The following is a 15,051-nucleotide window of genomic DNA, read 5'->3' as shown; positions in this document are numbered from 1 at the left end:
GCTATTTTTTGTTCCTTTTATAAAGGCTTGAAAGTTGTATACATTTATTTTTTATGGAGGCTTACAAAGATGATGTTTTATTGACTGTTTTACAAAGTACTCTTTATATTAAGTTTGAAGTTGATTTTCTGCTGTTAGATTTGTGGAAAAAGTGGCACAAACATGACTAAAGTAAAAAAATGATTTAATATTATGGTGGCGCTCATAACTCTCTGTGATATACAGTAAACCAGATATTACTTAAAATGAACTAATTATGCTCACTGAACTGGATGGGAAAACACTCCCCAAATTTTGTATTTTGTATTTTTAATTTTGGAATGAAACACTTGACTGAAAATAAAAATCATAAATACAATAAATTATTTCTGCTTATTTAAAACTCATATCCGTGGAGTCTGGTGGCGTAAATTTTGCCAGCCAGAGAGAGGGAATTTAGAAAACCTAAACTGTGCCCTGCAGATGTACTGTCTTTGAACGCTGGGCCTGCACGGGTGTTCAGATGTCCCCTCCCCAGCCACACCTTTCTCCGGGTTCAGAATTGTGAGCTGGGTGATGTGCCGGCTCCCTCTGGCTGTTCACCTGTGTGTCCTCCAGGTGGCAGTATTCAGCGGAAAACACTGGGAAATAATGAGTCTAATGTACAGTAAAATTGGAAATTGAATTATAGCTCAAGAAAAAGGACGGTAGCCTTGAGGTCCCGATCAGCCTGGACTCTGATCACTTTTGTTTGCTGTACCCATGTGTTAGGTTACTAGCAAGTTAATAACAGCGCGTGAGCAGTTCAAGGCTCGGTAGAATTGCTTTAGACATGAAATAAAGCTAAAATGAATTTGTGTCCAATATCATTGGCATTAGTGCTCATTACTTTTGTGGTGTAATGCCTCGAACCATCTAAAATCAATTTTAAAGATTACCCATTATTTTATAAGGAAAATAGAACACATTTCCAACAGAAACAAAGCAGTAAGTATAATTCTATGAACAGTTACTTGTACCATTGCTGGCAGGAAACCACTGACAAAAGGACACAGGAAACACTCCGTTCAAACTTCACAGCGAATGCAAGTTAATATTAATGGCTTGTTGCTATATAAATCTTCTCTTGATTTGAAGCATTTAAAACAAGAGCGGTAAACATCTGTAAATGCAGAAAATAAATCTGAAAGTGCAGTGAAAGGGACTTACTGCTTCACTACTTGTACTTGGCAGATTAACCTTTATCATGTGATACAGTCATCTTCTAGGAGAACCCAGGGCGGAGGACATGGAGGCAGTGGAAGTGTTTAGCTGCTTTGCTTGAGATTCTGCCTTTTAAAAAAGCACAAAGGTTTTACTTTTCCTTTCAGTAGGTCAGTAAAGAGTATTTTCTCATACTACATTTGTAAGCCTATTTGAAGCAAAGGCGACAGCTAGATTTTGGTTTCGATACTGTGCATTTTTAGACATTTGCCTTCTTGAAGAAATAATTCTATTTTGTTTGGAAGAGAAGGAAGTATTGGGGATTTTAAGTAAATTGGTATGAATGGCCAAAAGAGATTTACGTGTCTCATTACTTATTTTAAAATGCAGAATATAAGGTAAGTTTCATTTGGTCTGGAATACATAATCTGTTTTTCATAGCTCTCTGTAGGAAAAATCCCATGTTGGGCAGAAATATACTTGAATTTCAGTGTTTCAGTTCTGTCCCCTACATCTATCTGGTCTTAGTGTCTCATGTTATATCATTATTGAACTGTTAATAGAGACTAAATGATCATACATCAAAATCTTGGCTAAAAAGCTGAAACCAGTTTTTATTTAAATACAGAATGTTCTTTGACTTATTTTCCTGTTCCAAGACATGCATTTTGGAAAAAGGCACATTCACGGATAATATGAATTTGAGCATATGTAGATTTTGCTCCATGATGGTTTTTAAATTCTCCATGTAGTTCTGATGCCCTAGCTGAAATCTGTACTCTCTTTGTAAACTTTGATCCTGAATGTCGGAAAGCTAGTAGGTACTGATTACAAAATTACCATATTTGAAAGATATGTATGGTAAAACTAGCTGGGAGCAATTTTATTTAGTGACTCATTTTAACAACATAGATACGCAATACTGCTGAAGCTTTTGGAGAAATGTCTAGTCAATCTTAAGTATTCAAAAAAAAAAAGCCACCTCTCAACTGAGCCCTTGTAAAGATGTATATAAGTATACTTGTAAAATTTTAAAGTGTAAAACATGCTGAGAAATGTACTGACTTTTTAATATAATTTTTAATAGTAGTTGAAAGTTTTGATGTTTCATGACAGCCTAGCCAATAAAGATCACAGAATTGACGTGCTGCTTGGCAGTAAATTTTTTTTTAAGTAGAATAAATTTCTATGACTATATAAGCAAAATATTTCCATAATTAATCCACATGGTCATAACAGATGGTTAAATTGAAGAAATGTCCTTGAAGTTATTCTTTTAACAGATGTTCTTAACTATTAGCTTCATGTTTTTACTTACTTAAATTTCCAAATAATTGAATAAAAGTTAACATATGCTTTCATCCCTTTACTAGGCAGAGTCTATAACTGATGCAAAGTTTGCCATACTAGAGAAATGACTTCGTTGCCACATTTCTAATGCTTTTCTCTCTGCCACCCTCTGTCCATCCCTGTCCACTGATTATTTCTCCTTTCATCTTTTACATAGGGTCCTGCAGAACGCACTCTTGCTTTCAGATAGCAGCCTTCACCTCTTCTTGCAGAGCCATTTGAATTCAGAAGACATCGAGGCGTGTGTTTCTGGGCAGACTAAGTACTCTGTAGAAGAAGCAATTCACAAGTTTGCCTTGATGAACAGACGTTTCCCTGCAGAAGAAGAAGAAGGAAAAAAAGAAAATGATGTAGATTATGATTCAGAAAGGTATTTCCTGGCATTTTGATTTACTGTACACGTATTTATATAACACATCGTGCACATATGCATGTGTATAGATATATACACACACTTCACTCTTTTGTTGATGTAATACTAAGATAATGAAAAAATTAATTGACTGAGATTTTATTGAGCTGTGACAGCTCATCATAGTAGTCTTCACACACACCTCCACACTGAATTAATGAATGCAGTAGAAATTCAATTATCTGCATTCTGATTATGTGACTTTCATTTAGTCAGACTTGAATTATTCGCGTTTAAATTATCTAGCTAAAAAAATATCCAACTGCACTCCAAATGGCTAATTAAAAGTCCAAATTTCCTGTCTCTCTTTGTGACTGGAGATAATTAAAGTTCTCCTCTGCTACTCAGGCTTTGAGTGTGTTGTGAAAACCAATTTCCTCTTTTTATTATTTTCCCCTCTCTTCTTTTCCAGTTCATCCTCTGGGTTCGGACATAGTAGTGATGACAGCAGTTCACACGGATGTAAAATGAGCCCAGCTCTGCAGGAATCCTGAAAAATAATTCTAATGTTACCATTTTAGGAATAGCCAATGATGTCCAGTCATAGAGAAAAAAGCCTGCAAACAACATATGCTTACCTAAAGCTTACCGTCATATTAAGTATTTAAATTTGTAAAGATGTGTTGTTTATTAGTGGTATTTTTATGTTGTCTTCTTGTGCCTAAGCTTCTGTAAACAGCTAAAAGCCTGTGGGTGCAGTACCTTCCTCGACAGGCATACGTTGTTGGTAAATCAAGATCCTGCCCTCAAATGACATGATTTATATGTTTTAAAAAGCCTAGTTGGTTTTATTGAATTTTAAAAGATAGGTAAGTAGGTAGCATTTAAAATCCAGATAGAGCATTCCTTCTTGGGGCAGCGTCAGTGCAAACCCAGCAGGTATGATCCTAACCACTAGGAAGACTCATGGCCCAGGACAGACCGCCTCTCTCCGACAGGCGGCTGATATTTTGTGGGTGCCTCCCCTGCACTGGGAAAACATTTTGCTTTGGGGTGTTGGCTTGAAATATTTTAGGCGTTTACCACTTCCAGTATTCTCTCTTATACTTAGACAGAAAATGTATCTTATGAATAGAGACATGTTAAAATAATGTTGACATCTTAGGGAAAAAACCCAGAATTAGTGCTAGTCATTTTGCTTCTATTTGCAACACATCGATTCAGAAATACATTTTCATTGTCCAAAATCAGCTTTAACACATGGTTTCTGGAAGCAAATCATTTGTTTTCATTATCTGTGTGTAATTAGAATTATAGGTTAATGATTTATTTTCTCACTTAATGTGCAGTTTCTTATCACCAGATAACTTTCAGTGTCAGTGGTGGTTGTGGTGGTTGCTTCTTACTTATCTTTAAGTTAAAGTAGGAACTTATAACAATAAATTTTGCCAATAAATATTCCCATAATTTAGAAAAGGATATGAACTTGCTAATTTCAGAATTAATTATTCATTTTTAAAAAGAACTTTCTTTTAAGGCATCTGCTTGAGGATTGGTATAATTTAATAAAATGTCTTTTTTTTTTTTAGTGGTCCAAAGATAAAATGTCTTAAACTACATTGAACTTCAAATTTCAGATGAGGCAGCATTTTTTTTTTTGAGATAATTGTCCAAGTTTCTTCCTTGTTGAATGGTACAGAATATCTCTGAAATTAAAAGGAAGATATTGTTACATAACTGCGATAACTTGTTGCTTTAACTAAATGTTTCCTCACCTTATTTTATTTTAATGAGGAGTTTAAAATTATTATATTATTTAAAAAGTTTTTGAAATGCTTATAACTAAGAACCTACAGGAGAAAAATTAAATTTAGAATACAAATGATTTCCTTAATTTCGCCTTTTTGTTTTTTGTTTGGTCTAAAACATTATTGAACTTTTTGTAAATATTTTGATTTAATGTATCTTGGATCTTGTTACTTTGTCATCTAAGATTAATCATTTAATACAGGGGGAAAAAGACTTAGCCATTTCTTTTTATCCTGCTAGCATGTAAAGTTTGCCATCTAGTTGTTTAAGCGCGATCTCCAGCTCCCTGGTCATATGTCCGTGCATTCACATTATTTCTGTTTTACAGCAGTTTTGAAAAGCATATAATGTGCCACCAATTGTCATGTAATTTTAGATGATGTAACTATAGCCATCAAATTGATATTAAGTAATGCCTAATACTACGCGTTGTAAACTTCATGCGATCATCATTTTCACATTAAACATAAAAAAAAACTTTAATTTGTTGAACTGCTTATTTTATACAAGAGAGTATATGTCTTCTCAGATCTACATTCAGTGTGTTTCTGAATGATCAGTAATTTTTAATGAATAACTTTGCTAAAATTTGTTTTAATATTCACTATAGTTGTATATATTTGAGGCTTTTAGCCTTGGTTTGGTTTTGATATCTAAGCACTTGCATCTTAAAACTGATTTCCTGCAGCTGAGATATTTAAATGGGCTTCAGCCCCCAATGGCTTTCTTGCTTTGTTCAAGTCTCTTATTTTTCTCTGGCAAATTTTTTTTTAAACAAAGCTTTCTTTAGAAAAATGAAACAATTACTTAAATAACTAAATAGAATAGATATTTATTCAAAACTATTTTATATGTAACAAGTTTAAAGAATTCTAAATCCTGGATGCTTTTTGATTTACATATAGCAAAACTGTATTTCCCTGGCCAATTCTGAAAGGGCAAACTATTCGCCTATAAAGCTCATTTATGTGTTTTGTTTGAGAACTGGTTTTATATGTAACCCAAAGATGTCAACAGTGAAAGTCAACAACCTGTTACGTAGGGCTTTTAAAGTCTCGCCTGGAAGAAAGTGATTTAAACTGTAGTTAAACTTTCAAGTTTTAAAAATTACTAAGGAAAAACAAAAATTTTAATCTTCCAGTAGTTATGTTGCTGAAGATATCAAATATCTTGCAGCTTTTTGAGCCTAATTCACATTTTACTTAGTAATTAAAAACAAACAAGTGATATGCAATAACCTTACTATAGTAAGGTAAAAGAATAAAATTTCTCTTATGGCTATTTAAATAAATTCATTTAGCCTAGCCACAATTACCATTATATTCAACAGTAAATTGAATATAGTCTGGAACTCAGTTTGCTTTTTAGTGCCTTAAGGATTCTTCATTATTGAGCTACTGTGGTACAAATAAGGTTTTCAGTATTTCAGCTGTAAAGGAAGACCCTTTTTCACAAAAGGCCTCTAAAATTTTAAGACAGAAATAACGAAAGCTTATTCTGTTTCTAAATAATCTTCCTTTTAATATTTAAATCACTTAGTTGGTATCCTACGAATACAATGCAGCAATCTTTTAAATGGAAGAAACAATTTATTTCAATATAATTTCCTGCTTTTGTTTGGAATATAGACCTTTATATCTACGTATATAGATATACATATTTTCAAATACAATATTTCAAATACAAAAAGTTATCTGAAATTAGTTATTGCGATTTAACATTCAAAGCATAGTTAACAATTTTCTTTGTACATGAAGATCATAAAAAATTAATACATTTTAGTAGAATGGAGTTCAGAAATTTCAGGATATAAATAAGCAACAATTTCTTTAAATTTGAAACATTTACAAAGGATTTTGGCACTATTCTTTGCCATATGCATCTCACAAACGAGTCACCATTATCCCTTTAAGTCAGACACAATTGCTCTTCACTCTTGCTGGAAACTTTTCTAGATCATTGTTACGAACAGTGCATTGGACACTAATTTATTTTAGCTGCGCAAACTCTGGTAGTTAATGACCCTTCTCTCTTTCTTCAAAATTCCGAAGACTTCTTTCAAAAGATAGAGAGGAAACGAGAAAAAAAAAAATTAAGCTACAGTTTTCTGCTGAATTTAAACTCCAGTCTAAAGACACTATGCAAATGGCTTATGCTAAGAGGAAAATACCCCTTCTCCCCCGACGAGAAGTGTAGATGCATCCAAAACCCCTCACCGCTTGTCTCTGCTGCCAGAGGCCCAGTACGGGCACAACTTGTGGTTATGTTTTGGCTTGTTTCTTACCTCCGGGCCTTCTTTATAGCTCTGCCCCCCACCCCACCAGCGGCGGCGCTCCCGCGGCGGCACCCAGGCCGCCTGTTGGCTGCGGCGCCCGGCCGGCTCGCGCACACTCCCCGCGCCGCGGCTCGCACACGCGCGCTCCCGCCTCTTCCCGCCTGGGCCGCTCCGCCGGCGGCGGAGGCGGCGGTGACTGGGTGGCAGGTAGCGAGCCAGCCGGCCTCGGTCCGGTAACCCATGGCAACCGCCCTGGTAACCCATAGCAACTGCGCGGCGGAAAGAAAGAGCGGGGGGAAAAAAACCCGGGTGGAGGGGGCGGCGGGTGGTGAGTGGGAACAACTACCGCAAAGAGACAGGATTTACTGCACCGACCCGCAGCACACACCCCTCCGACCCGCAGCACACACCCCTCCCCCCCGCCCACGTGCCTCGGACGTGGGTACCGCGAGGCCCTCTTCCCAGCGTTAGAATGACAGCTTGGCCGCTTGAAAAAAAAAATAACAATAATGCAGAGGGGTCTTGGGTGGTGGGTTTGGTGCGGGAGGGAACTTTGAATACCGATGACCCCCTGGGCCCCGCTGGTTTGGGAGCGCGCGTGGAGCCGCCCCCGCCGCTCGGGTGGGTTTCGGGCTTGGCTGGGTCAGGGCGGCCGGGCCGGAGCCGGGGAGGCGGCGGTGGCGGCGGCGGCAGTGGTTCCCAGTCTCGGGCTGGACCCGAGTCTTTGTTCTGCAGATTCTTTTGCGGCGCTGCGGGCCTCGGCCCCGCCGCCGGGACCGAGAGGGGGCGACGACGCCCCGCCGGCCCGGGTGTGACTGAGGCCTGGAGGGGCCCGGGAGCGCCCTGGGGTGGCGGCGAGGTGGGCGAATCCCACGCGTTCCGAATGTTTTATCGGCGCCCGCACTGCACACGTTAGTTAACCCTTTTCCCCTCTAGTCTCCCTAGAACCTTAAAACCTGCAGGTGGGCGCGCTGGCGCGTTCATCCGCCCACCTCCCGCGCCCGGTGGCGGGACTGGGTCGCTGGGGAAGAAGCGCGTGCCTCTGGGACCAGAAACTGCCCTGGGTCAGGGTTTAATGTGTGTATGTAGGTGGGGAGAGAGGGGGTACGTGCGAGGAGAGACAAGTCCCCCACCCATTAGGCCGGGAGTCCAGAGGCCGAGCTTCCTTTAACTTGGAAAGAAGCAGGCGGGCGGTGGCAGACCCTGTGCAAGGCCACTAGAGGACAGAGGGGGGCGCTGCCGGGCCAGAGCAGCGCCGCTTGGGGTCTGGCTAGCTTGTCTGCGCGGTGGCTTCGTGTTAGGGCTCCCAAATGGAAAGAACCGACGCCTTACCTAGGTTTCCGTAGCTGTTTGGGAGCATCATCTGCTCGCTCGTGTATTCGCGAAACACCTAACCCTCAATAAGATGATGCAGGAAATAACCGGAACTGGTTCCCTTCTACACAGAGCATAGGTACATAAAAAGTCCACTCCTTGAGGAAATGTAGTGCGGTGAAGAGAGATTGCACTAGAAATCTGGACGCCTGTAGTCCTAGGTGTAGATCTAATTGGTTGTGATAACAGGTGCATTTTGATGTTTTAAAAAGAATAAGGTCTGGATAAATTTTGAAATCTTTACCCGTTGAGATCTTTATCCTCAATTATTCTCCCTCTGTAGGTGTGTGCCAGTTACAAATGCAGATGGCAAAGCCAGCAGCGACATCCTGCACAAAGACCTGCACACACATATTTGTACAGTTTATGTTCCGGAAAAGGTGATTAGATCAACAGTGTTTTATATATCGAATACTTATACTGGTAAACAAAAGGGAAACTGGCTATGGAAAGAATCCTATTTTAATCCTTTCATAAAGAAAAAAGTCTTCCGACTATATATTTTTGCTGCAACAAATCTTAGGGAGACTTGGTTTATTTTCACAAACAGGCACGTTCTGGGTTCTTCTGCCTATCGGGCACCAGGTACAGAGGGGGCTGTAAACTATTAGACCTGTGTAAACTGTAAAAGACAGCTAGCTACTTGCCTGCCTTGGGATCCATTCAGTACCAATCCCAGCCCTCTTCATAGTGGTGTACTGGGAGCCTTGTGCTGTAATTTAATTTTTTTTTTTTAACAAAAGCAATTACAGAAAAGTGCAAATTTAACGTGTGACATTTAACATTTTGCCGTGGCAGGCAGCCTCCACTTAAATGGGGCCTTTCTGCAGAACAACAGGAGCCAAAAGGCCTTGTGTCATGGAGTAATGTAAGACACAATCTGGGCTGCAAACGCACAATGAATCGGGAAGGATTTATGTAATTAATTGACCAGTCTTAACCTGTTATCGTGATGTAAGGAATTTGGAACTCATTAATTTGGGCTCTGACAGATTTCATATTAGAGCTGGCAAATATGGATTGAGCCTCTTATTCTTGTAGCAGCTGGAATTTCCATGACAGTGAGGATTAGTGAAGAAGACCTATTGCTGGAGTCAAACTGCCTCTTTGTAATCAGTAGCCCTGCTCTACATTGAAAGGATAATGAAAAAAAAAAAAAGAAAAAAGAAAAAAAAGGGAAAAGCATATTACCTGGTGGAAGGAGCAGAAGGGGCTAGTGCTCGCTCTGCTAGTATGTGTGTTGAGCTCAAGCATCTGCAGTTGAATGAAAACATTAATTTCAATCATAAAGTTAGGTGGTTTCTCTAGCACCTTGAGAAAATGAGGAAGTAGGAGGCTCCCGGGGTCAGGTTTAGTATTGTAGTCAAAGTTAAAAGGGATTAAAAGACGGAGCCTTTGAATTTCCTCTGTGTGCACACAGAGATGTATGAAGAAGGACATAGAAATCTTATGAGGGGCAAATGGCATTTCTTGAATGTCATATCCACAAATGAGCAATTCAGAGCCTTGAAGGAGAAACTGGCTTTCTCGGGAGCCACTTACTGTCTCCTGGTCAGAGCTCCTTCATGGACCCCCATTCAACCCAGAATGCACATAATGAGCACTTCGTCGATAATCTCATCTGTGTCCTTTTCACAGTAGATGATGTTTAATGAATCACCCATTTGGAAATGTCTAGTTTCTTCTTTGATTTTTAAGATAACCCAGTAAAAAAATCTAACTTTCATTTTCACCCTCCTTGACAATCAGAAAATTGCTAGGTTGAAAAAAAAATCCAAGATTAAACTAAGTGCTTTTTCTTTTCCTTCCTTTCACAATAGGTTTTCTCTATTGCTGTGCAACATGATAAGGTTAATATAACAACTGCCATAAGGATCATTAATACAGGAAGATAAGCAAAGTTGCACGTTTAAAACATTTTCAGCGTATCATTTGCCTCCTTCTGCTGATAAGGCGGACCTTGGTAACAAGTGCAGAACGTAGGCACTGAATATTTAACTTTTTAGACAGAAAGCTCAATTGACCTTTTCTAGTATTAACATACATTATTCATAAATACTCTTCAAAGTTGGGTACTGACTGCTTTTGAAATATGTTTTTAAATTTGCACACTACCTTGAAAAATTTCCAAACAACTTTTTTTAATGTCTTTTTTAAACCTTTTTTTAATCTTCTTTTGAGGGGAGGGTAATCAGGTTTATTTATTTTTAATGGAGGTACTAGGGATTGAACCCAGGACCCAGTGCCTGCTAAGCATGTGCTCTACCACTGAGCTATACTCTCCTCCCAGTCAAACTTTAATTTTAATACAAGAAATATTGTTATAATGTGAATCTTTGCAAAAAACAAAAGGATTTCCGATCTCCTCCCCTACTTTTTTGTTGTTGTTGTCTTGATTCAAATCAAATTCCACAGTAGTTTTTTTTTTTTTTTTTTTGTAGTTAGTGATACTGGGAGTTGATCTTGCAATGAAGTGCTTGGTACAGAGATTTGTGTTGTGATTATCTTGTTAAGGAATGATTTCTTCAGTTCCATGCAAATGCGTGCATAAAGATAAACACTAGAAATTTACATCAATATATTAACGTTATCCTTCACACTGAGAGCAAAAAAGAGCTAGTAGTTGTTTATTGGTATTATTATTTCAGTGAGAAGACTGATGATAAACAGTTGATATCAGCAAGACTTGGATAACTAATATAAACCATGACAAGGGCGATTAATAGTGTGTATAAACACACTTCAAATTTGTATACATGATCTCAGCTCTCACCTAGGGATTTCTTTGTATTTTTTAAAAGGGTAATTTGTAAGTTGACAATTACAAGGTTATCAACTCACGTGCTGTGTGTACTGTTTATATATTGGAGGTATGGAATGGACACTTTGAAGTGTGATTTACCGAAGAGGGTGTTGACAGGAAGGAAGTCTGGTGAATGGAATTCTGACTCTGCCACTAACATATACCCAAAGGCAGCTCCCACCCTCTGTGGACTGCAGTTTCCTCATCAGTACAATAAGAAGACTGAATGCAGAATGTCCTTAAAAGTGTTAATAATTGTTACTAAAAGAAAAAAATAGACAAAAAAAAGGGAGGTAGGGTGGAAGTTTTCACGGTCTATTACATTATTTCTGCAGGACTTCTCAGTGCCTTTCATATGTTGATACACAGTGAGTGAGTGAGTGAGTAGGGGTGTGTGTGTGTGTGTGTAGCAGGATACTGAATGCAGTTTTCTTAAACTGTATACAGGAAGATCATAAAAATGCTGTGATATTTTGAATCTATAATACTTTGGATTCCTTCCCAGAATGATTAAGGGACATTTGTGTTCACCCTAAGTGTTTTGGAAGCCAAAGTGTGAGGGATGTGTGGAGATCGCCAAATGAGGAGGATTCCCCTTTAAAGTCCAGGTTCTGTAAAGAGGCAGGGAGCGTGGTGCTAAGTCCACTGTTTAAAGATGAGTGACTTGGGGCAGGTCCCCCCACCTTTTGGAGTTTGTTTCATCGTTGACAACATGAGAATAAGAATACAACATGAGAGCAGGTGTGTGGTGCTGATGAAATGACTGCATGTTCCCCTGCTTGGAAGGGTTTTTTCCTTTCCCCTCCCGTGCCTTCTTGCTTGGCTAATTTCTCCTAGTTATGCAGGACTCTGATGAAAAGGCTCCTGGCGCTGATGCCCACTGTGCCCACACCCCCTGCAAGGGATAGGTCCGTCCTGGCAGCGTTTTTACTGCAGGCCCCACCACACGTTCGCACGTGTCTTTCTGGCAGCACTCATGCCCCTGCGCTGCAGGGTTGGTCACCCATCTGTCTGTCCTTCTCTCCAGGCAGTAGCCCCTGTAGGGCGAGGACTGCATCTCATCTCTGACCCGCCCTGTCCTACCGGCACCAGCCACCGGCACCTTCTAGAGTCAGTGATGAATTACTGTCCTAAGGTAGGCAGAAGGCCAGCAGACCCTTCTTAAAACCCCTTTGCTGTGACAGAACCAGCAAGAGTAGCAGAAGAAGAGCTTCAGGAAGGGTAGTAGGTAATGCAGAGATGTCTGCCTCCTTAAACTTGAAAACGCTGGTCGTCCTGAGGATGTGTGAGACCCCTCTGTTACCATGCCTCATTTCCCATCTCTCTTCTGCTGTAGACCTTGAAGTGGTCATATAATTGTCCGTTCTTGAGGTCTGCATAGCAGTTAATAAATGCTTTGCCCAGGAATCCTCTCTTAGTTGATCAAAAAGACTATTTGATGAAATACTTTGGTAAAATACTTCTTTTGGTCTACTTGCGTATAAGATGCGCTGTGCCTAGCACGGTGTGTATATAATGAGTGACATTCAATAAATGGTTGATGATTAAGTTGAAATATTTGACTACGTGGACAGGCTAGCATTTTCTCCACATGCATGCTGCTGGGTCACATAACCCCATATAAAGCTGAAGCCCAGTCTGACTTCTAAGAAGCAATTGAATAATGATTTAAAGCTTTATTAAGTTCTTCTTAAAAAACACCAGAAGATTCTAATTTTTTAACATTTGCGTTCTTTTTTATTGAAGTATAGTCAGTTTATAATGTGTCAATTTCTGGTGTACAGCATAATGCTTCAGTCATACACAAACATACATATATTTGTTTTTATATTCTTTTTCATTATAGGTTACTACAAGATATTGAATATAGTTCCCTGTGCTATACAGTAGAAACTCATTTATTTATTTTATACATAGTAGTTAGTATCTGCAAATCTCAAATTTTAGCCTCCAAAACTTTCTTAAAAGCCTCAGTCCTCTTCTCTCCTGATCGATCGATTGATCGATCTATCTATCCATCCATCCATCCATTCATCCATCTATGCTCACCTCATATGTCTTGTCAGCTTTTTTTCAAACTGCTGACAGCTTCCAAATCCCAGCCCACACTGGCTCTAGTCTTTCTCCTCCTTTTCTCTAACCTTCCTTGCTCTTCTCACGGTGGCTCTGGATGTAAAACCAGTCCTCCCAGTTTCTGCCCGCACTAATTCCAGCCCTGCAGCCACAGCCCAGGAACTAGCCTGGCAAAGACAGATTTGTCCTGCAGAGTAGGAGCAGGCAGGCGGGGAGGGAGCGTGGAGTGTGCTGGGGGCCCCGGGAGGGAACAGGCCAGCTGCCCTCATGGGTGGTTTTTCTTTTCCCATTAAGCCCAGTCTATGGCCAGGGTAGCTGTGGAAGGAGGCTGGTGTGAGGCCACAGGGAAGGGCAGAAACTGCCGGACTGGGGAGCACCTTTCTGTACGCACACTGCAAGCCACAAGGCCCAAAAGCACTGTGCTGGGCTGTGCCCGTCCTGGAGAGGCGGAGACAAGCACCGATGGGTCAGAGGCAGCCCCCAGGGTGGTTTAGAATACAACTACATTATATGTGTAGAAAGTTCAATTTTTTCTTAACCTTGAATAATTTATGGTTCTTTTCTGAATCAAGTTTGTCCACGACTGTACTAAATGGTAGACCTCCAAACTCAAAAGTGACATTTTTGTAAGGGTTTTGACAGTGAGTTGTATTGTGAACAATTTAATTTAAGGTTGCCTTAGTGCAATCTAGGTATTTGTGTGGCTTGTGGTTGAGCCTGATCTCCAGAGGAACCAAAAAAGTAACCGTAGTAAACATTGATTGAGTTCTTATACTCTGCTGACTTACAAAACAGCCAGAGAAAAGGAAAGATATGGGGAAGGCAGGTGAGATTATACTGTCTGTTAGAGTAAAGGAGACTGTTCTGAAATAGAATGTAAGTAAATAAGGAGCAGGATGGAGGTATGTAGAGAGCTCTGTAGCTATAACAAAGAGGCCCCGAAATGCAATGACTCAAATGAGCGAGAAATCAAGTTCTCTTTCAGTCGGTCCCCAAGGCAAGTGGGGCAAGCCATGCCCCAGGACGTCAGCCAGGGACCCAGGCTGTGGGAGGGCTCGGTCACCCTCCACAGGTGCTTTCCAGGGTGGTTCTAGCCATTGCTGTTTTCACCCAGTAAGAAGAAAAGGAGACACACAAATGGGGCAAGCACCTCTGAATTTATTTTTCAATAGAAAATTCCAAACAGATCCATATCAGTGTAGGGATGATGTAGTGATAATACATCCCCATGTGCCCATGACTCAGCTTCAAGTTGTCTTCACATGGTCCAGCTGGTACTATTACATCTCCCAGATATGCCCTCCTTCGCTGGATTATTTTAGATCAAATCCCAGACATCTTTAAGCAGATGATCTGGAACTGGTACACATCACTGCATCACCTGGTAAGAACTCAGTCACATGGCCACGTCTGGGTGCTACAAGGCTGGGCAAAGTGTCTAGCTGGGCGGCTGTAACCCCAGGAAGGAGGAAAGAATGCCGTACTTGAGATTACAGGCTTTGATGGGAGTCCTTGAGAAAGGCCAGAGAGGTGGAAATTCAATGACTCCAAGACTAAGGACATTTTTACACGGCAATAAAATCCAAATGATGACAACTGAACAAAAACAGAACAGCAAAAATGAAGTGGCTTAGAAAGGCACCAGAGAAGCTTGATTTTTCTCACCTGTGGAAAATTAGCCGAGAGAGTGATTTTAGAGGAGAGTCAATACATGTATAAATTATGAACATAGGTTATTTGCTTCTGCTGTTGACATCCAGTCTCTGAAGGTGTTAAAAGGTATTATGTGTGTTTGAGATTTTATGTGTTTCCATGTAGTAAAGGGAACAAGAA

The 15,051-nt window shown here is 40.1% G+C and overlaps 1 protein-coding gene across 2 annotated transcripts in view; it reads left to right on the top strand.

The window, feature by feature from the left end:
- The window catches only part of SNX10 (sorting nexin 10), a 63,092-nt gene extending 57,916 nt beyond the window's left edge, over positions 1-5,176 (top strand). For both annotated transcript variants that reach the window (XM_074367327.1, XM_010968643.3), the window contains exons 6-7: positions 2,690-2,902; positions 3,357-5,176. In XM_074367327.1, the coding sequence (XP_074223428.1) occupies positions 2,690-2,902; positions 3,357-3,438 (295 nt within the window). In that variant the 3' untranslated portion in view covers positions 3,439-5,176. The remainder of the gene's footprint in view (positions 1-2,689; positions 2,903-3,356) is intronic.
- Positions 5,177-15,051: the final 9,875 nt, after the last annotated feature.

This window comes from Camelus bactrianus, chromosome 7, assembly GCF_048773025.1.
Source record: "Camelus bactrianus isolate YW-2024 breed Bactrian camel chromosome 7, ASM4877302v1, whole genome shotgun sequence".
NCBI lineage: Eukaryota > Metazoa > Chordata > Mammalia > Artiodactyla > Camelidae > Camelus > Camelus bactrianus.
This window is presented reverse-complemented; position numbering and strand designations above follow the sequence as displayed.